At 33.0% G+C, this 24,623-nt stretch overlaps 1 protein-coding gene across 1 annotated transcript; it reads right to left on the minus strand.

The window, feature by feature from the left end:
- Nucleotides 1-1,098: 1,098 nt before the first annotated feature.
- On the minus strand, nucleotides 1,099-24,623 carry LOC105254453 (glutaredoxin domain-containing cysteine-rich protein CG31559). Its single transcript, XM_011263131.3, has 5 exons — nucleotides 24,454-24,623; nucleotides 21,645-23,249; nucleotides 6,814-7,047; nucleotides 3,294-3,359; nucleotides 1,099-1,498 (listed from the first exon to the last, which is right to left on the minus strand). The coding sequence occupies exons 1-5, from the start codon at nucleotides 24,583-24,585 to the stop codon at nucleotides 1,325-1,327; spliced, it is 2,211 nt and encodes a 736-aa protein (XP_011261433.2). The 5' UTR covers nucleotides 24,586-24,623; the 3' UTR covers nucleotides 1,099-1,324.

Genomic DNA, 24,623 nt, shown 5'->3' on the forward strand with positions numbered 1-24,623 from the left:
ATTGCTAATAATTAAATGCAATAGAGCATAAAGAATCCGTTTGATTGAATATTTATCGCGCGCTTATTTTTTTCTATTCAAAAAAGAAGTGCAAAAGCATTTTTCCCTTGCATATTTAACGAAGCACAATACTGCATCAGCATATTGTCGACCTTCAAGCGTACCTTCTCAGATTTATTTTTCTTATGCACATTTTTCTATCTATTTTCTCAAACAGGTACTATAATATTGTTTTAAACGCGTCGTTATTTTGTCATTTAATATCCAGCTTATAAATATAAATATCTAGCAAATATAAATATTTACCATTTCTATCATAATGATATATATTTTATATATATTTTATATATATCATTATGCGAAAAACTGTATTGTATACTTTATTATAAATAAAATTGAAGATTAAGATCTTTGCTTGAAAAATGACAATATCTATAGCAATATATTAGAGCCAAGTTTGATCAATGGTTTGCACTATTGATTTTTTCTATTATTGTTATTGGATTTTGTAGGAATAAGCATCTTAAAAAAGAATCATATACTTACGTTTTTTTTTATTATGAAAAAATATTCTCGTTCGTGTTCCATTTAATTATCAGTGATCAGGGATGACAATAGCACAACATGCCATTATTTGCACCTTCTTTTATTCATTATTTATATATTCATGTATTTTATTTATTTTATTTTAATTATTTAATTATTATTTATTATTAGTATTATATACATATATATATATATATATATAAATCTTAAAAGATTTATTATAAAAATTTTTTTAAATCATTTCTCAATAATATTTTTTTGCTTCTTAAATCTTTTAATCAAATTCTAGTCTATAAGAATAATCGGCATAGTCTATAAGCCTAATTAATATTATTTTGTTTTTGAGTTCGTTATAATTTATAATTCATTCAAATGGTATTTTTAATATTTCTTAAATAATTTTTATTTGATTTTATGTTTTATATTCTATATTTGTATGTTCACCAGCGAAAAAATACTATAAGTGAACGTAGCCATTGATTGAACAAAGATTTAGTTTTTCGGTTTTAGGGACATTCTCTAATGGGGTGCACAAAATTACAAAACTTTACACAAAGTTTTATTAACCAATATTTTACAATATGCGACAGCGTAGCTACGCAATTAGTTAGTGTCTGTAGGCGTTTCGTGTATGTTTTTGCTTAAGGCATAGCATAAAATATACTCTCGTAGCACCTTAAATACAGATGTAAGTTAGTAGATGATCATAGATTAAGAAAGAGAGAGATAGAAATGTGTGATTTGAGCAGGTCTATGTGGATTCCCTCGTGGAATTTCTTCAACAATGCGGGCAGCGTATCATACCAAAAACATCACATTTGGCGCACTTTAAGGCAACGAATTCTACTGTAAACTCATTGCGATGTACTGATCTCTTGCTGCCGTGACAGACGGGACATAATAGTCTCTGGAACCCACCACAGTAGGTACAAACAGCGCATGCATCCTTACACTGAAATGTACAAACGTTTTATAATATTTAATTAATCTTCTGATTTCCTTATAATTTTCAAGTGCATATTAAATTTCCTGATATATCTTATGTTAATATATTCAATACAATAACATGTTTAACATGCAAAATATGATTTTTTTAAATGGATTAGATAAATTCTGCGTGACAATGATGTTCGCCCAGCCTTCCATCGAGCCTTATTTAGCGTTATGAAACTATAGTTTTCACTTTCACTTTGACTTGCCACTGATCGCAAGTTTAATGTACTTGAAATGTAAATCAATTTTGCAGAATATATAACGAGTTTGTGTAAAATAACGATTACTCTCTAGATATTTTTTTGTCGAATATCTTCGTGTTTATCAAATAAATATTAAAAATCTCCTTTAAATTAATTAAGTATTACTACACATATCTTTCAAATATTATTTCTAACTATACAGAAATAAATAAAAAGAAAGGCACTGACAAATTATGTAAATTAATCAACGTATCATTAATCCTTTCACTTGCTCGATAAATTTGATTTCATTAAAAATTAGAAAACTGTATTGCATTATTAATACTTCGTACATTATTCAGTAAGTCACGTTAATCTTCTATCTATCCTCTTTCCTCAATTTTAATATTTCATGATTTTATCATTGTATTTATAAAGATTTTATCAAATATATTTATGAAGAAAATAATTAATTTAAATCAAAAGAGTGAATAAAAGCGCTACGTACATCTCGTAGAGATCGGTTCGAGGAATTTATACGTATAACAACGCCGTTGGCATGCGACAAAAGTAACAATGGCATATATGTAAACGACCTTTAGTTGCAGCAAGGTAAACCTGAATTGCACGACATCGAAATTTATGATCTCGATGGAAAAGGAGGCGGCAGTTGGAGAGAGAGGGTTGCAGATAAAAGTGAAAGGACCGCACAACCTTGCGTTCACAACTTGTATTGTGTGTAGACGTTTCATCACGGTCTACTGTTCTGTCTACTTTAGAGAGCTGATTCTGCGTATAATAAATGCGTCGCGAGCGTACAACGTTATTGTACGTATTATTTAAATTGCGTACGTATTATTTAAAATGACACTTTTATGATAGCGCGTAAATTTAGATTCTTAGATAATTTAGGTTCTGAATATCAACATTTATTATTATTTGTTTATAAAAAGTTTGTCAAAAACAATAATAGATAGCGTATCGAAGCTTTTTGTCATTTAAATTTTTTTATAAAAATTTTTAAATTTTATATTTTCAATACAAAATTAATACAATTAATTTGTGCATAAAATTGTTATCAGGATAATTAAAAAATGAGATAATATTATCTGCATATAACGTTAGAAATTACAAGTTAAATCTAAATTTATAATACAGGCGGAAATTATATATAGTTTTTCGTCTTTGAATTAATTGGTTATGAAACCTTACGTGAGTTTATTAATTAATTAATAAATATTAATTAATTAATAAATATTAATTAATTAATAAATATTAATTAATTAATAAATATTAATTAATTAATAAATTAATAAATTAATTTATTAATTAATATTTATTACAACTGATAATTATATAATTAGTTATCTGGCTCTGCTATTCATTTTCTATGCATTCACGTATAGTCTGATAAAATAATGTTTGACACATTAAATGTATATGTTCAATCGATAAATTCTGGTGATAAATTATTAATTCCACGCTCTGGAGAGAGGGAGTGCATCCATATTAAATGTATATAGGAACGAAGAATATCGAGTCTCCAAAACAAGCTTAATAAAATCAATTCACCTGGTAAGGTTCCAGTATGCGGCGTAATTCTCCCGACTCGTTAAGTCGCTCGACGGTGTCGACACCCTGTAACAAGTAAAAAAATTGGTGAAACGCAGGCATTTAATGGCATGGTATTTAAACCGTTCGAGGTATTCGAACGCTTTCTTTCCGCCTCGTTCATGTCATCTGTTGCTGACAACAGTTATGCTGCAGAACTTTCCTGTTATGTCGCATACGTTAAAAAGTTTCTGTCGAATAAAAGAAAATTGCAAAACGCGTCTTGCAAAACGACAACATAATATTCTCGACGAGAAGTACAGCTGCACGAAAGAATTTTATCATATTTCTCGCTTTTCCTCGTATTCCTGTGCAGCACGGCTATGCACATCCGCTATAACAGTTTATCACGCATTTTCATGCTAGTGTTAATGAGACTCTTAATATAGCTCGCTTTCTTTTGCAAATTTAACGCGTCTCTAATTTATTCAAAAGAGGAAATTTTGTTATATATTTTATCCCAACAAATCTTTCAAATTATAAAAGATAATTAAAAGATAATTGCCTAGAGATAACTTACTATGCATCTGATGTTTGACGCACAATTTTTAAGATTATAATAAATATTACGGATTCGCAAACGCAAGCTAGTAAAATAATGCGACATTCCGGAGGTTCGTCCGAACACGTCTTATAATCTTATATCTGCTATAACGTAATACAAGTTTTATTGCGATTGTAGTTACGATGGTGTATTCCTTTCACCAAAGATGACGTGGAGCTGTCAAACGTGCGAAGACGAGCAAGAGTGAAAGCAGAGTTATGTATAAATTGATAAAAAAATAGTAATAGATAAAAAACAAATATTTTTCGATTATTTTTGATACAAATCGGCTATATCATACGAAATAATTGCATGACGCTGGCGGATTGGAATGCAGTTGGACTAGCTTTATGTATATACACTTGTATGCTAGACATCAGCCACCTTAAGGCGGTGTAACGCAGGCAATCTCACCTCGCGTTCTCTCCAACGGCCTTGGATCAAATAGCTTGACATTTCACTTACGCATATATCTGTTCTATCCAACTATCGGTTGTTGAGAATAAGTCTTGAGAAACGGACACTGCGACGAGAAAATCAATTTATAGCATGGACCTTTAGAACTAAAAATGTGTTATTTACTCAATGTATTTCTTTTTATCAGAAATATATAATTGCTATTAAATTTCTGAGAAAAATTAATATTAGGTGTGTGTGTGTGAGTTTCTAAAAATTTCTAAAAATTTCATATATGTATTTAAAAAAATAAATATATCTCTAGTTTGTGTAAAATAAAGATTTAAAAAAGATTAAAATAATTTTATAATATATAAATTACACACCTTTATGTTTACTATACTAAAAGATTTTACTAAAAAATTATCTAATTATTTAATTAGATAATTATTTAATTCCATATTGAACAATTTATAATTTTAACATTTCTTACAAAACAGATCAGATTACATTCTATAAAATTTATTATGCAAAGTATCCTGATTATTGGAAATATATAATTTATAACTATATTACACACATGTGTGTACATGCGCTTATGTGCTGTATAATACTCATAACAAGATCGAAGTATATCGCTCGTTTCATCATTGGAAAAAGTGCGTAAACACAACTGAATTATGATTACGAAGATCTTTACTTCATTGCAATAAAAGCAACATGCTATTTTATGAACATATGGCGAGATATCCTATAAGATATCTCATCATATATGATGATACGAACTTGTATTACTTCCGTGAATGAGAGCAATTACGAACTATACACAATGGGAGAATACGTAGATTTATTATGATCATTCCCAAGTAACGTTTAAGTGATTACTGCGATAATAATCGTTCCTCGTTATTAATTTATACTATCTCATTCTATCGATTAAGTAATCTTTATTACGATTATTTAATTGAACAGATTGATATTGCGCAAATCGTAACCTGATTATATGAGCTTTTCTTCAAAGTGTCTAAATTGTTTAATGAAATCAATTTTATCGATTTATATGATGTATAAACATTAAAAGTTTTATTAATATATGCATAAACATCAAAAGTTTTATTTTCGACGAAAAAAATAACGAATTTTCTAAAATTTGAGTTTACTTTAAACTTATATAACTTTTTCTTATTATTTCTCTTTACTTAATATAACCTTTTTCCAATTTTATGACAGATGCAATATAAGAAAACCTGTGAAAGATGATATTCTACACCTGAGAATTGCATGCTGAAACACAATACTTTGCTATCTTCCAATAATATTTTATCACTATATAAAAATAAACACTTGTGTTACAAAAATATAATTTCTTTAAAATAAAAGATTTCACACAATTATTGATTCTGATTTATTTTATTATTCTTATAGTTAATTATTGCGTTTGATTTAATTAAATGCAAAAATCTTAATAAAATTATATAAAATATTTAAGAATATATATGTGTGTAATTTTCTTTTATTGACTCATTCGTTTCTATGCAAATTAGAAACAATTCAATCTCAAATTTTCATTCGTAAGTTTAATTTTCGCTCATCAATAGTTATCTTTGACATTTCACGTTATCCATCTCCCGACTTTCTCGATGTCGAATATTCGATTGCATAATGCTTCGGCCTTGTATAAATTCTTTGCAAGGCGTAACACGATGGATTCGAAAGGATCATAGAGTATTCATAACTTGAATGTTAGTACGTGCGCATTCTCTCTTTCTCTTTTTCTCTCTCTCTCTCTCTCTCTCTTTCTCTTTCTCTAACTTTTCTTAGTAGAAGTTATTCTATTTGTTAAAGAGAAAGAGAAAAGAGAAAGAGAGAAAAAGATCAATATTGCTATTAAGGACAAAATAACTTAGTTGACAAACGTCAAACGCAGATGACGGAACGTTCAACGCCAGCTGCTCATGCTTTATTATCTAATCTTCCATGTATAAAATGTTTATATTGAGAATACATATTTCAAAGCAGCAACAAAAGTATATCACATACACAATTTTTATATTCTAAATCATGTCTTAGAAATAAAAGAAATAATAAATTAATATCGTTACATACTACGCATTAATGTACTACAATAATAGCCTATAAAAATATAGGTACAAATATTTTTAAGAAAACTTTAAAAGAATCTAAGATCATGAATCTGTTTATTTTTACAAAACTTAGATTTATACAAAACCTTTATGCGTTTTATTATAGTATTTAGTAAAGACTTGGCACAATATTTTCTCATATCTAATTACTTATATATAACGTTAACATGCAAATAACTTTAGTTATATTTAACTAGTAAATATAACTGAAAATTATATAAGTTGCAGTTTACATTCGGAGTACCATGATTAAAAAAGTTGCGCCATTAATTATTTCAAAGCAAATATTTTCATTAAAAGGTACATTTTACTTGCTATTTCTTCAAATTTATTCCATTGACATATGTTTTCTCTCTTTTCTACAGTTTTAATGTTATAATTAAAAACGCATACATACCCCGATATGCTGTCCATCGACGAAGAGTTGCGGCAATGTTAAGACTTCCAAATCGATCCGATCCCTGAGTTCGGTCTGTAATTCCGTATCGCGGAATAAATCTGCTTCATCATATTTAACCATGTTCGTCCACAAAATTTGTTTCATTTTCATACAATTAGTAAAAGTTTCTCTAACTATTCCCAACGATGTCGTATAAAGCACCACTTTGCCTTTTTCCCTCTCTACGTAAGCCTGAAACAGAATAAAATGTTACTAAAAATCAAGAAATAAAACTGTAAATGTCCAGCTTGAGCAGAGTACAATGTATTGAGATTTCCTATAATAAAATATTGAGATGATTATTCTTAAGATTTCTTGCACAAATAGGATATCTTCCTTTGATTATGAATTATCAATATACTATTGATTGGAAATATATTATGTATCGTTCTCTAATTATACTGCAAAAGCTTTGTGTCGTGTTGTCAGTTTTTCTATGTGCTTCTATGTAAGAAGCAAAAAATACAAAACAAAAAGTGTCATTAAAATCTCAATACCGACTATTTTAATGACAATTTGCAATTATTTTTCAGATTCGCTCATTGCTTCTTGAAAAATAATATATAACATTTATATATATATAATAACATAATACCATCATATTTTGTAATTAATAACAAGTTTAGAAAGAGGAAGAGAAAAAATGTATATACATAATTGAGGTACATATAATTAGGATTACTAATTTTATATAGATTAATGTGACAATATTATAAGCGAGAAAATAATAACAAAATGGATTGATAAATTAATAAAATTTTCAAATTAGCGCTAAACACAAAGTATCCTTTCTGCTTTATTGGCAATCAATTCTCGGATAGCACAGACGACAATTTTCACACGGAAAAGAGTGGCTCTTTATGGTTCGACGATTCAATCGCAATCGCCGTTTGAACTTCGGTTCTTGCTTAACAATGCGTGCATTGGTCACTTGTTTCTTGTTGAATATAATCGATTTTATTAGCACGTGCATAACTATCATGCTATATGCATCAAGATATTGCGCATATTTAAGCTTATAGAAAGAGTTATTAATATTGTTGTCTACTATTCATAATAGTAAAATACAATTTTTATTATGTTAATTATAATATTTGTGCAAAATTAAATATAAATATTTATATTATTATTATATTAGAATAGTTTTTATTCATAAAATCTGTATTTGTTTAATTATTCGATTAAATCGTCTGACTCTTGAAAAGTCATAATTTATTATAATACAGTATCACATAAGTTTCAATAGATCGCTATACTAAAAATGGACACAATCTGTATATTTATAAAAAGAGACAAATATTTTTTATTTTCAGATGCAATCTTCGTAATAATCTAGCTGTCTTCTAAATTGCCTGCTTCTCGTAATGCCTAATATACTTTCCAGCTGAATTATGTAATGTCATTTAGGCAGTTCTCTCGAGAAAGACGAAGAAGAATAAGAAGAAGACGACGGTAAGTGGCAGATGAGACAGAAAAAGGAAAAGGAAAATGTTAAATTAGCTTTCACCGCTCGTGCAAGATAACTCAGAATCGCAGAATTCCAATATAATTTTTAAGAACTTACGTATTATTATTCTATGCATTCTCTATATTTATGATTAAAAAGTCGTGGATATTACTGCGCATAGATTTGAAAAGTTCCAATGTAAGCTCTTTACCATAAGTTTACGCTTTTTACCATAAGTAGTCTGAATATATCAAACGAAAAAAAAAGAAACATTTTACTGTATAAAAACTCTATCGTCTCTTTATTAATGTCTCATAAAAACACCAGAGACTGCCATTTATTGCGCTTAAAGCGTAACGCATGAGAGATGCTACACGTAATGCGAAGAATATTTATTAAAAATGTTTTTTGACACAAAGCAATTGAAACTTTTCGACATTTACTTATAGGACATTCTCCTTAAATATACGGGAAAAAGTTTTATTAGAATTAAATTTTCCAAATTGACGGGATACTCTCTTGAAAATATTAATGTTATAGTTAAATTCAATAACGTTCCAATTCCTAACATTTGCTGAGCTGGATGAAATTTCTGCTTCTCGATATGGTCGTTCCACGCAGAACGATCACGTCCGATTAGCATTATGGATCACCACGTGCTCGCTCGACTGCTAATGAATGTGGGTACTTCAACGGGGAAACCAGACTTGGTGTACCAGGTGCATGATCTGCACTATAAAAGCATGCTACCATTGTGGAAGTAAGATCTCGGCTAGCTATTACTAACTTTTTGCTAACCTACTTGTTCCTACCCGTTACCCTACGCAAATGACACGTATAGTAATTGCCTTCGATCATAATTACGTGCCGTGTTGAGGAAGGTAGAACCAATACAGCCACGTACACGCGAACCAGATGGCTTAACATATAGAAAACTTTACGTCATAAGTTATAAAACTAACGAACGAACTTTTTGTATTCCGTGTATCCTAAATGATAAATTAAGATTCTAATTAACATTTATCATTACCTGATAAAAATTATGATTAATTTATTTAACTATTGTTTTCGTATTTTTATATTAATCAAAAAAATTATTTTCTTCATGGCTTTGCGAGGCACATTACATTGTTATAATTAATTGTTAATACTGTTCACAACATTCCAAAAATTAAATATATATTATCTATTTCTTCCTCTTGGTTTCATATCATGAAATATATACAAGATATTGATTAATTTTAAATGATTGTTAATTGTATTTTTACTTATTGGAAATTATAATCTTGTTATGCTTAGTCATCATTTATAACAAGAGTAATTTAATATTTTTTTATTTTAAATGAATATCAAGAATGCATGGTTTTCCTAAGATGATCGATGAGAGAGAGGAAGACTTCCAAGAAAATAATTTATCCATCATATATATACTTCTTGTAATGGAACGTGCGTGAAACCGGTGCGGATCATACGAGGTGAATAATTTTTTGTGCGTCGCGACGATCCCACCGACAACATTATATCCACGCCCTGTAGATCTTACGATCCCCAATAGAAATCTCTTCGAATAATAAAGCTATGATAAAAAATATACTATAGGGGTTGGAGCAATGGGATACGAAATCGCATTATATAATACTACGCATATTGGAACGAAAAGAAGTATAAAAGATAAAAGAAATTATATACCAAAACTTGTTATAATTAAATATTATAAAAATTTTTATAATTAATTATTATAAAAATTGTTAAAATTGTTATATTGAATCTAAAATATTTTGGAAAAAGAATCTTCAAATGTAAAAGATTGGGTAAAAAAAAAATTATATAAATATATGAATTAAAAATAAATGTACTTATAACTCTAAACATTTGTTTTTTTATATTTCTGCAAAATGATATTAATTTATATCAGAGCTCGGCAAGAACTGCACATTTCAGCCGATTTTTGGCTGGCTCCGCCTAGCGCGTCCCGCCTTACCTCGCCGTCTCGCGCAAAGCCTACGAGCCGCTCGGCGCTCAGGAGCGGGCATATGGCAATAGCTTTCCACGTCACCCATGAGGTACTATTGTTGACGCGTTTTTTTAAAGTGATATCCTCAATAGGCCTAATTCACTGATGACTAAAACGACCCTTTAACTAATTGCACGAAATTATAAATAATAATTGATATGAATATTTATGACTTTCGGGATTTTTTATAAGCGAGATCAGGAACATCTATTTGCATACGGCATGTAGCAATAAGCATAAGACGTGATAAACTTTATCGTCTTATGCAATTAGTTAAAGGGTCGTTTTAGTCATCAGTGGATTAGGCCTACTGGGGATACCAATTAAAAAAAAAACGCGTCAACAATACTACCTCATGGGTGACGTGGAAAGCTATTGCCATACGCCCGCTCCTGACCGCCGAGCGGCTCGTAGGCTTTGTGCGAGACGGCGAAGAAAGGAGGGACGCGTTAGGCGGAGCCAGCTGAAAATCGGCCGAAATGTGCAGTTCTTGCCGAGCTCTGATTTATATTAATTCAAATTCTCTTGTGTGTAAGAGAAATTGTTTCTCTTTAATTTATTACAGAATTAATTTATTATACAAAATCCTTCATACTTTTTTCTAGAATTTTTTTGTTTTATTTTGCCAATTTTTAATATCTGTTTATTTTTTATTTAACTCTGGGAATGATTTAGATTGCGGAATTGCATATGACTATCATGCGATTAATTAAATGTAAACACTCATAATATCGTACACAACTCAGACAGTTTAATGAGTATCAATTTCACAGTATGATACAGCACAGCTATAGTGCTGTACGTTCTCAAAGACGAGATAATTTTACGAGCGCTTAATGAAAGCTGCACCTAGCCGTACGTGTTACATACGAAACGACGGTATGCTTTGAATCAGCAATTAATTGTGAATGACTCTAGCTGGTAATACAGACAAATCGAGGCGCCGAAGACGATTTCTCCGTAACTGGGGTAATGTTACGAGAGATCAGGTCGCCCACTGACCGGAATTTAGTGTTTTAAGTTTCCTGGCAATATTAAAAATGCATATTACTAGAATAATGAACTCCACACGTGTTGACACATAGCAACTTGCATCATGCAAGAAATCCATTATAAAGGGTTTGAAAAAAAGTAAAATTAAGTTAATTAAGTTCTACGTTAAACCCATAATGTAAGATATTTATTTTACGCTTCTGCTCATTTATTTAACATTTTTTCTTCAACTTCTATCTAGTATCAAATTAATCAGATAATTCAAAAATCTCTCGTCTCGATAAATTGAATCATCGATCAATCTAATTTACATGTTGACATATCTGTCTTTCCGACCTAGCACTTAATGGCATAATGATGAGAGTGAATGGCTACCGTCGATTGCGGAATTGATGGTAGCCGTCTAATACGATTCAGTTTCTGAAGAGTGGGAGGCGTAATGAGAAAGTCGCGATGCGTTCTTCGTCATTTCTGTAATGATAATTTCATGTGCCATACGGACTTTCACAACGAGTTCACGACGAGAAGATTCGAGCCCGGAAAGAGTCAAAGAAAAAAGAATACATGGAAGGGAAAGAGATGTAAAGAATAAAGCACGCGATGTAAAACGATGACGGTGCGATTGCGGCAGCCTCTTCAGGTTCTCACGTGCGATATCGTGATTGCACAAGACAATTGGCATCTGCAATCACGGAGCCATCGCGATCGGCAATAGCATATTGACCAGGCAATCTAGGAGGCAAATGTGTGAAAAGATGAAAGCGTATGTACACCTGCAACTATTCGCCCAAGCGAATCGCCGCAGGGCCTCCTGGGGCGCAGGGACAGCGATCCCATCAAAGAAAGATAAACACTTTTACACAAGGATTGGCACACGCATCTAAAGATGTGAGTTTAAGTGTACATGACGTCAGACAGATCTCTATCTTTAATATTTCATTTTATTTTACGTATATGAGTCGATTACGTAATGGCGAGTTTCGCGAGCGGATGGCGTGGATAATAATGTAATCAAAGTCACGCGGCATGGATCGGTAGAATGTATGGCGCACGTGACCGCTGGATGAAGAAAGAAATCTGTCGTTCTCCTCGCGACCGATAGGACATCATCCGCGATCCGGCCATTTTCCGCTTCGCGATGCATGACATAAGCGCCGAAGAAAGAATGATTACTTCGTCGCATAATATATTTATGTTGCCGCGTGCATCGCGATGATATCAGATCTGACCTTTGTTGGGATAATTGATGCAAATGCGTCGCCGTCCGATGAATACATTCTCTCTGCTAGATTTCCCTCTTAAGCTCTACGAACGTGAGCGTGACGTAATTTTACATGCATTTTCCATCGAAGTCGTGACGTGCGATCGATGAGCCCCTCGCTCGAGAGTACATCCGGTCAAGCTCTCGCCGCAACGCGGATCATATTGTCGGCATATAATTTGCCTCGTCTTGCGCTCTTCGGTTTGACCTACGTCATTGATGAAATGTCGACCGCGAATCTATATGCAAGGTTACGTGCGGTTAGGAGGACCGTCACATGTTCCGGTCGATTATTAAATCGACTAATTGTGGTCGCAATTGACCAAACGGAAATACGAAACGCTTCTTTTAATCTGTAAATTATTTCGAAATGCAAACTGTCGAAATGTTATATTGGTATCAGTCTCGTTATGTATTTTTCGTCTCATTTAAAATTAAAAAGTTGAAGAATTATATAAGCAAAGTAAATACACTGTAAACAGTCGCATAGTGTAGAAATTTTATTCAGAGCGAACGTTTTATCTCTTTCGATTAAATATAAAATATTGTGAGACTACTTTTCTACTTAAGAAGAATTTCTTTCCTTTTAAATATGTTATATATCTTTTATCGCATATCCTTTTACACAATGAATATTTTTTGTTTTGACAATTTTAATTTATGTATTTGCATCTTTTTCAAGAGAAATTATAATTTACAAAGATTAAATTTAATTTGTATAATTAACAATAATTAATAATCATTAAAAATTTCTCATATTGATTTATATCACATGCTGTCCATCATTCTTATTTCAGTTAAGAAACACTACATATATAAGATAGAATTATCTATATGATTCCTTTCCGCCTCTTAATTGATATTCACATGCGTGAGCCTAAGCACAATGATTGAGCCAACCTGACATCAATTTAATTTCGTTGAAATTGAAACTAAAAGCTTTCACTGATCATTATATATATGTTCAATGTAAAAACACTTACTGTAATCTCCGCATTAATTTCCGGATCAATTTCCAACTCGTATTCCTTTACTTAATTTTATTATTAAAAAACCTTATTGATTACGTGTAATTTATATGTAATTTAATGTTTCTTTTTAATTATGTTTTTCATATATCTCTTTTAGTTATATTTTTTTGAGAAATTCTGTCTGATTAATTGTAGAGTGAGTTTTATAATGATGCGTTCTTTAATAATTTTTGAATTAAAAATTAAATATATTATGATATAGCAAAAATAGTGTATTATTTTATTTTTTTTATTTTATGAACTTTTATTATTTTAGCAACTACAATCTTTTAAAATACAATATACAATGACAAGTGCACTTTTAATAATGTTTGTAATCAGTAATTCTACATCTCGTATGCGATGTACACTTCCTGTTTTCCAGCTACTCATTATAAAAACGGGATTTCTCAGTTACTACGTGCTTCTGTTCCAAGATACATAGAGAAGCTTAATTATGCGACATTAAACAACATGTCATTATAAAATTAACGATGAGAAATCAGCTCTTGCTCATCTCTGATAATAAAATATACATATTGAAAAGTAATAATCATTTTGCAAACATTGGTTACGTGTCGGAACAAAATGCAAATCCGAAGAAGAAAGTGCGCTTTCATCAGTATATTCCATTATTTATGTTCGATTGTAACCACGCGTTTGTCGTAGAAATGTCAATGATCTTATGGCTGAGAGAGAAATGTCATTGCTGCGTCGATATTTTCACCATTTTAAATATTGCAATACAATGTCAACATTGCGGAAAAAATATTAATTAAAGTAATCCAGGACAAAATTTTGAGTAGAATTTTTTCTATATTAAATTGTTAAATTATATGAGACGACTTTATATATGTATACACATAGAAACGGTTAAGTATACTTTTCCGGTTTTCTTCTTAATAAGGCCATCTAATTATATCGTACTTGTAGGTGTAGCTGCAAGCAAAAGTTACGCATGGATTACGCTCGTAAGAGACTTTTAATTAATTAAAATGGAATCTGCATTAGTAGCATTAGGAATTTGAAAGTTGCAATATCGCGGTAGACAAATGGGAAATGAATCGTGGATGCGTTTTGTGCGAGTTTAGAATTTTCTTAAACTCAAAGAAGAAAATGAATACATTATTTCGTGTGGTAACATTTACTCGTATTTGTATGTGTATTTTTATTTTTCTGCAATCCAAAATATCTCATTTTAACAATGTATATCAATATATCATTTAAAATTATATATAAATTATTTAAAGTATGTACGCACGCGCACACACACACACACACACACGCGCGCACGCGCTTTAGCTTTTAAAGAATATATTTATATACATTGTCAAAATGAGATGTTTTGGATTGCAAAAATAAGAATTATGACGTCCATTTAAATTGTGATAACATATATTAATAACATGCTATTCCCGTTACAGCTTTTGGAATAATATGAGATTTCTGTTATTCATATATAGATCTGGTAAACCGGTTTTGTATGGGCGGAAATTTCCTAAATTTTGGGTTACTTGTGTCACACGAATATCGACACACTATATGTAAATGCACATCTGTATTTTTCCATCATTTAAGTAACGGTAACACTAATTTTTAATTTCGATGCATCGATCTGCAGTAAAAGAATATTTCGTTACTGTTTCTTAAACAAAATGCACGAAGTAGATTATTTGAAGTAGTTTGAGTCAGATGGCTAATGCGATTAAACTCTCCCCACTAGTCTATGTGTGTGTATGGATTACTCTCAAGATAGAAATTATTGTTACCTTTATAGAGAAGATTGTGAAACTAGTCATTATTACGGGATATGATTATGATTACAGTTATTGTTGATACACTGAATGAGATTTGTAAGCACATCTATGTATTTTTATCTTTTCGCTTCAGAGTCAAAAACTCAAATACCATACAAACAGTTATATTTTTAATAGATATATATGACATATTTCTTTATGTGCAATAAGTTTTATTTTTTTTATTTAACTTTTTAAAATAATTTATTAATTATTATTTAATTGCAATATACGTATTTATAAAATATTTTCTATGTGTATTTAATTATATGAGAGCCAATTGTATTAATAATATCTCTTGAAAAATATAAAATTTCAAAATGACGGTTAATAATTTTTTTAATAAATATTGTTACATGATAATTCGAAATAAAATGATTATAAAATTAGTCGTATAAGCAAGTGTTTACTTAATAACTCATTCGTAAATTCAATTTCTGTATTGCTTCGTTGACATGAAATGCTTTTGCGCCAATATCGCGTGTCCTATTATTAGTTAATTGGAAAACAAGATGCTTGATAAAAAAAAGAAAAGACGAGATCACGCTATTACGGTTTCAAATTTCCCGATAAACATAGTGGTCGTGGGCAATTTTATTTAGAAACCTTTTTTAGAGATATGTACGAGACAGAGAGTGTACGTGTAGGTGTATGATAGACCTAAAGAGAATATAAGACGTACGAAAAACTCTGGTGAGAAAAGAGTGAGAGAAAAAAAAATGGGAAAAGATACTTCGAATTCAAGAGGAAGTTAAAACTTCTCTCTTTGCCGTTGCTGCTGTCACCGTGGTGGCCTCTTTGACCCGCTTTCTCTTTTCCCACCCGATTTGTCTCGTTGACATGTCTACCGCATTTTCTTCAACCGGGAAATTCATGAAGAACGACCTCTCGCTACCTGCCACGGCGGTTAGAGACCTCGATGAATCCATCTCTCTCTAAAATACGCGGAATAACAGACAACATCGGAAGTCGGCAGACAAAGTAGGTCGTTGGTATGTTCATGACATCAGCATCGCTTCGTTAGCAAAGCTAATGTGAGATATTAATAATTCAGGTGTACTTACATAAGTCATTTGCGCGTTAATTTGGAATTTTGAGAATGCTGCGAAAGTAGATTTACATAAAACGTGGATGCAAATGTACCGGATTTCGAAAGGCCATTATTAGCAAGATGCGACCTACGACATTTCAAACTATACGACAGATGAAATGAAATCTATCAATATTACGAAGTCTATCAATCTGATCGACGTACATATTGTACCATAGAAATCTCTTAATCCCTGCAGCGCAGTTTCGAATAACGTTATATCGGACAGTTAGATTGATCTAGTTATGTCGAGAAATATGGATAAAACGTCCAATCGTGACACGATGTTGCGTGAATAATTTTCGTAAAGAAAGAAAGTTGGCTCGCGAAGAAAGAGAGACGATAAAGTAGGTCGTATCTGTGCGACGCGTTTATAATCGGTCATTTCACCTTCTCCATTCAATAGTCGCCAAGATAGTCGAAATGGGTTGCATGCATGCACGTGCGAATCAACTTCATAAAAATGTATACTACGAACGAGAGTAATGCTACTTAATTTGCGATTTGCATACGTAGACGTGGATACCACGTGCATGAAAAACGAAGCGCGATGAAATTACGCGATGGGCCAGAACAAAATGTAGTAGATGATTTGAATGTATAACGATGTTATAACATCTCAGCCAACAGAATTTGATAAGAGCTATTGTGGAAAAGAAATAAATTAATAGTTAAAATATTTCATGATATTTTCTCTGTCTCTTATGTCGAATTATTGTTAATTATTTATCGTTCTACTTTTATTCGCGAGAAAGTATATATTTTGAGAAAATCAAACGTTCTATATTATTGCTTGAGTGCATCCAATATTTTTCTACATTATTACTCGTAACAACATAAGAACATAATTATGCAATCTATTGGTAAAATAAGTACGAGCAAAATAAAGAAGAATAATGACTAGTTTTCTTATAAAAAAATAAAGTTTTATTTTTCATTAATGTTAGTTGCTCGCACAATAAATAATTTAACTGATTTCACATGTACATCAAGTCGCATCAAGATTGATAACTTTAGTTTATATTTATTATATTTGAGAAATTGCCAATCATTATCCGTTATCATTATGGTTTTATTATATGTCGTGCAAAAATAATATTCTCAGATTCTAACTTAATCATCGTATAGTGCCGTAAGCAACAGATCTCTCTTAAAGCTCTTTCTCTATGAAAATACTTTAATGAAATACACTATTAAAACCAGCTGCTCACCGTAATACGGAACCCTGGTGGGAGCATACACCTCTACTTACTAAACAAATTATCTAGCTATTAAATGTGTAACGTTTTAATTGCGTGTACTGCTTCGCACAGTATATAATCACTCGTCAAGAAAGCACATGCGAGAAATATGCACCCGCGCAAGTTTCTATAGATATAACTATATAACATGCACAGTTTATTTTTCATATATAGTATTTATAACATATTAGTATAACATATTAGTATAACATATTATTTTTCATATATAGTATTTATAACATATTAGTATTTATAACATCGTAATCAGTAGAATATAATGTTACTTAATAAAAAGAAGATATTTAAAATTCTATTATAAGATCGAGAGAGAGGATAAGCATGTAAATGTATTTTTTAATATATACATATATAATTTTTTTTAATAATTAGAATATATTCGACAATTTTTATTTTTTTTTAATAATTAGAATATATTCGACAATTTTTATTTATTTGTTATTAAATAATATGTACGTTAATATATGTATAATGTTTAATAACATATTCTTTTTCTTATAATTTATTGAAGACATGCAGACTAGTTTAATGCAGCATACGAGATTCATTCAACATACTAGGAAGATAGGTACTTTCTCTGAATTTCGTTCTCAGAAGTTATCATGACGGTTTTAGACATGAATTTCATTATGTCAGTCGCTTTGATATACTTGAAAGAAAGAGACAGAGAAAGATAAAAGCTACATTTTGCTATGTCCTAATTAGACGAAAATAGATAGTCATATCCTGTTGCACGTTTCGTTTTGAAATCACCCAATTTTCATTAATAATAATCTTATACTTATCGTGAAAACATGATTTGCATATATTAAAATCTTGGAATATGATGTAAACAAGTACAAAGATCTCAGACTCGGAAATAATTTCACACTGACAATTGCAATTTTGAATATCCGTCCAAAACCGCAAAAATTCTTATTATGTACAGAATATTAAGCAATAGGAGAAAACTGTCGCAAAGCAAATGTCTAGTATAAACATGCCTCTTGCAAACCAAATTTGCACAATATTTCCGCGAAAGCGATAATTACGTCATATGAAATATTTTGCGCGACATGTTTTATAGAAGTGATCAAGGTATAAAAATTAATTTTAAATGATATTACATTATTTGTACAAATATAATATATGTAATTAAATAATTTTATACAATTTGAGATATAATTTTTTTATAAAAATTATTAATCATGCTTATGTATTAAATCGTTAATTTTAATTAAAATGTTCAATGTGAAAGTTAGTTGTAATGGAAAATAAAACATAATGCATCTTTCCTCGTGGTACAGTATCAAGATACACAAAGTACACGCTGAGATAAATCTGCGTGCTCTTCGGTGTATAATGAGGAAGTGAGAAACGACTTATGTAGGACATACCACACGGTGGTTTACCCAAAGCGATATTTATGATTTCAGGTCGTAGTGTACACTTACTTAATTTTTTTTATGTGAAATCAAATTTCTTACATACCGGTCAGTGGCGCGGTCTGCAAAATCAAGCATGACATTTCGGTATCATAAATTGCGGTCGACCAAACGTGCGGTTAATGTATCAAATCATTGAAAATTTCTATTGCCATGTAGATATATGTATATGTATAGCTGCGATCTCCATCAAATTATTCGAGCTTGAAGTATACGTTCCGAAAGGGCAAGTTAATTTTTTTTTTAAATTCGAATGCATTGACGGTTGACTGCATAATTGATTGCATTTTCATAACTTAATTTATACAATTAATTCTGAACGCTACTACTTCGATAAAACAAACTATGATTTATCTTAAGAAACTCTCTCTTTATATATTAAAAAGATATAATAAAAAAATATTATTTCTTCAAATAAGATACTTAAATCGATCTTTAGATTTTGCAAAAAAGTCTTTTCTAACAGTATCAATAATTACCAGCAATTACCAGGAGATGCAATATAGAACGTATCTCATTAAACTGTCATCGTTTGTATCGCGAATGTCGATTTTTTATGAAGGGAGAAATGAGGATAATCGCACATTTGCAAGGAGTTGCACGTGAAAAGCGCAATCGAGGCGTGCCATGGAGGTCTCAAAGGCAGATTTAGCCGCGAGGATGTGAGGGATTACTTCTCAGCCGTTGCCAGCGCATTTGCGTGCAAGCGAGGTATCCTCAGTCTCTCTGTAATTTCGCGAAATAGGCCGCGCGAACGGGGTGGATAGCAACACGAGTACCCGATAACAAAGAGGAATACCAAGAGACCGAAATGTTGAACACACGAGGACTTGTGTCTCGCAGGCGATGCATCTCAGTACGTTGCATACGTTGCATTTCTTGTACGTTGCTGTAATATCGTTTTATAGAATCTACCGTTATGTCGATCCGTTCCGCATCGACGGTATGAACGTCATGTACGCACGACGTTCGCATAGCAACACCGGAAATCTCGCAATAAAGACGCCTCTATACGTGTATATATATATATATATAATGTCGATTGGCTCGAATTTGATGAGATCTTAATAGTGGATTTCTCGTCCGAACCGAAACGAATTTAATGCGAAACGCATTATCGAACGACCAGCGACTAATAAATAGGCATAAGTAAGCCGATTAACGCGACAGAGAAACGCGTTCAACGATAAGACGATAGTAAATATTTGTCAAAATATGCTGCGAAGATATTATCATTCACGATAAATCGCACGCCATAGCGTCCCTTGTACTGTCTGAATACATCAAGAAACCTGTCCTGTCTATTTACATCACTTCTCATGTAATATTTTATAGAGAGAAAAAGTATGAAAAAGAAATTCTCCTTCCTAAATGTTTTCGGACGGATTTCAGATTTTCATAAACTCGTACTGCCATAAAAAATAAATTAAATTAATTAAATTATTCAGTTATTAATTATTCATAAACTCGTACTGCCATAAAAAATAAATTAAATTAATTAAATTATTCAGTTATTAATTATTCTTTCCTTTATAACAATAACATTTTATTTTGTACAGCTTTGCTTTTTTATATATAATGACTGCATTTAAAAAAAAAACTCATATTTACTTTACGTAAATTTATTTTATAAATCGATAAATAATATGTAATATATAAACTGTTTACCTTAAACGTTTACTTTATCGTTATCAATTATTATGGGATATTAGATATCAGAAGGTATGGCTCATTGCGTTTTGAAAGGTACATATGGAATGCGAATTTGAATAAAACACATGATATCGTTACCAATCAATGCTATCTGATGATGCAAACTCAGGCGAGCGATAGAGGACGACGCGACTATATAACTGTAAATCTAACGTTTCAACGCTGACCTGTAGATTATGCGAATCAAGTGCACCTAGTTTGATGTACAGATTTTAGCGTGCGTATCTGATGGGCTTGCATCGATACTGATTCTAAGTTAGTCAATACGCATCTCAAGTACTTGCGGTACCCGTACTTGATTTGCATAACAAGTCGACCCATCGTTTATCGAGGATTCAATCCTATTGCATTGTGTTTATTGATCGATATTTAAAATGCAAAAAGTCGCAAATATAAGGAGAACGTTACATAATTTATATTGCAAGAAAGTATCCTTTTTCTTTAATTATTGTATATGTAAAATTAAATTGTATATATATTTATGAAACATAATATTTTAATAGAATATTTTTAATAATAATTTTCACATCGATCTCCATTTAAAATTTATGCGATATTCTTATTTTTTATGTATTAAAAAATTTAGCTTTTTATTGAAAGATTACTAAAAATATTACTAAAAATATTCCTGAATTATAAATTGCGTTTTTTATCATAGTAAATGTAAAAGAAATTCAAATATTATTACATTGTAAATTCATTTGCAATGCTTATTTATAACGCTCTTCAGCATTATATAAATCTTCCTTTTATATAATATACTAGAAATGATTGGAACAAACCTTGGAGGTGGGTGATTGCAAGAACGTTGCGATGCCCGCTCGTACTCTATTCTTCACACCTCGCACGGTCCCTTTGGCACTTCGTATGGCTTCCTTATCGTGAATTTTATAACCGGCGAAACTCTCGTCAGTCTCGGCGACGCCGTGTTCACCATTCGAGTTCTTATTATTATCGCGCAGCTCATTCACGTGGAAATTATAATACCTGTCATCCTCGTACAGATATTTGTGACCGGTCGACCGATTCTGAGTGACGTCGACGCACTGCTCCTGCTCTGTCCTCTCCTGTTCCAATTGGTTCCTCTCTTCGTATGTGCACTCTTTGACGACCGGCGATGTCGATTTACCGTTCTGTTCGATCATCGGTTCGGGACTCCTTATCCGCGGCGTCGAGGATGCTTTCGACAGGGAAGACGTACCGGACAGCGACGATGAAATGCTGATCGATGACGTTGGCGAACGTGTCGCGCGATCGAGCTCCGCCGAAATCTGTTGATGAATGTTGCTAGATTCTTCGATGCGATCGTCGATGCTGTTTGTCGAAAGCGTGATCAATTTCTTAACGGCATCCATGTTTGCTTCATCCTTCGATGTCGTCTCGTGTACTCGATACTCGCTTGCATCGCCGCCGTTCAAAGAGTCGCAGCTGATGTTGCTCTCGTTATCGTCGCTGTCGACCTCGGCACCGCTGCTGGTGATGCTGCCGGTTCGGTTGTGCGTGCTGTTGGCCAGTATCACCGTGCTTGCGTTCTTCTTCTTCGGCAACGGCGGCGGCGTACCATCAAGGTCGCTGCACGTACCGCTGTCTAAGGTATCGCTAGGCGAACATTGACCGCTCGACATAACCATGCCATTTAATGGATTCTGGTAGGAGTTATAGTAGAAACAGGCGTTCGTACGGCTGCCTAGGGTGGTCGAGTTCAGAGTCTCCGTAGCACCGCGGTGCACCATGTCTCTGTTGTCGTCGTCGTTACTGTTACGCTCTTGATTGTCGAACGCCGGGTCACCGCTGAAGACACTGATCCTCACACAGCCCTCACCGGCACCAGCACTCGCACAATGTTGCTCGTTCACGAGGTTCGTCGCACTCACCACTACAGCACCGTCACCGCGATGTCTGCCCGAGCGTTCGCACGCTTTCGTCTCGATCTCGTCGCGATTCCGGTCGTTTTCATCCAGGGTCAGGCGTACCGTCGATATCACCCTGCTGTTCTTTTCGCCATCCGGATTGATCTTGATCTTCACTATATGCGCGGCCTGCTGCTGATGCTGCGACTGCTGCCACCGCTGTCGCGACGACTCGACAACGTCACTCCGTTCTTCGTAACCGCCGTTCGCCGATTGTACTTCCGGGATTCTTCCCCTGCAGATTGTCGCGGTATCGACGGTAGGTGCGCTAACTCCGACGAATACCGTTGCTCCGGGTCCGGTGGCGAGAGGCGGCGAGACGGAAGGAGAAACGGTCCGGATTGACACAGTCTGCCGAGCGGCCTGGTTCGCATCCCGGGCCTGAGTCTTCGCTGGTAGTGGCGGAGGAACAGTCATCGTGGCGGTCTCATCCATACGTGCATACAAGATCACCGTGGCTCGCTCGATAGGCTTCACCTTGAGAAGGAATTTGGAAAGTCAAGGATTAATGTTTTTCTCTCTTTTTCTTCCTCTCTCTCTCTTTCTTTTTGATACGAGTTTCTTTTTCCTCTTTCCTCCTTCTCAGCTTCTTCTTTAAATCGTATTTATATTAAAGACTAACCGCACCGTTTCATCGAGTTTCTCTGTCAAAAGTATACCTAATTATCTCACAGTCATTAAAGAACGTTAATCGTGCAAATGTAGCTATTTCCTGAAACAGCCACGTGTTGGAGCGAACGTTTATTGCGATTTGCCGTGATATTAATTCACCGCAAATGCAACGTGGATTGCTCGACCTGAACAACTACAATTTGGAGCAAAATAACACTCGATCAAAGTCGAGTGCCGTTGCAACAGACCGCTGTAAAGCGTACATCGACACATTCGTATCGATTTGTGCTTTCACGATATTGTACATCGAAATATTAAACTAATATTTTTTTTATATTAGCTAATTTACAACAAAATTAATACTTCACCTAACTAACCGTTAACTAACTTTTTTCAAAATATGAACTTCATGCAAAGTAAATTTTTTAATTAATTAATTTAAAATTAATTTTGCAGATAATTTATTATGTGCCAAATGATGTTATCTGCAACACATCAAGGTTTTTACAATTTTGAAGATATCAATGCAATTATGAATTATTTTTATTCGAATTTGATGATCCATATTGCACATTAAATTACGTAAAAAAATCTGTATCTGTGTATATATTATATCATAAAATCAATTATATAAATAAAAATTCACAATTGAGACTACACATCATTCTATTAACGCGCAACATAAGCGAGCACCAATCACTCCGCGAAATCGCCTAATTCTGGCAATCAACTGCAACTCGCTGGATCGCGCTCCAGATCGATCGTTCGCAAGGACGATCGCGCGAACGTCGGGGAAGCTTGACGAATTGTTCCGCCGTTCGAATCAGGTCGATCGGCTGAAGAATGTGGAAGGCTCTGCGGATCGTCGAGAAAACGTTAGCACCTTACGCGCACCTGTAGCCGTGCGAGATCGCGGACTACCTGCCGAGCGGACGAAAGAGAGAGAGATCGGTGAAACATACGGGACTGGCACGCAAAAAGAGAAAAGGAAAACGATGCGTAGCGTGAAGAGGAAGAGGGAGAGAAGGATCTGTTATGGGGGACTACATGGCAGGATAGTATCACTTACGAAATATAGTATCAAGAGCGGTGCATAGTAAAACTGCACTCGACTCAGCCAACGACGAAGACGACGACGACGATCAACGGGTGATCGTTGACAGTACGGAACGTCAGTAACTGTACTGAGTGTTGCTGACATTCACTCATGCAGTTTCGCGGCCCGGGTGGGGACTGAAG

Source organism: Camponotus floridanus, unplaced genomic scaffold (genome assembly GCF_003227725.1).
Source record: "Camponotus floridanus strain SB8 unplaced genomic scaffold, Cflo_v7.5 scaffold61, whole genome shotgun sequence".
NCBI lineage: Eukaryota > Metazoa > Arthropoda > Insecta > Hymenoptera > Formicidae > Camponotus > Camponotus floridanus.

Excerpts from the sequence above, each read along its gene's own strand:
- LOC105254453 (XM_011263131.3), bottom strand. The coding sequence starts at position 24,585 with ATGTCAGCAACACTCAGTACAGTTACTGACGTTCCGTACTGTCAACGA. Across the intron at positions 23,250-24,453 it reads CGCTCTTGATACTATATTTC|GTGAAGCCTATCGAGCGAGC; the intron begins GTAAGTGATACT and ends TTCCTTCTCAAG. Across the intron at positions 7,048-21,644 it reads TGCAATCACCCACCTCCAAG|GCTTACGTAGAGAGGGAAAA; the intron begins GTTTGTTCCAAT and ends ATTCTGTTTCAG.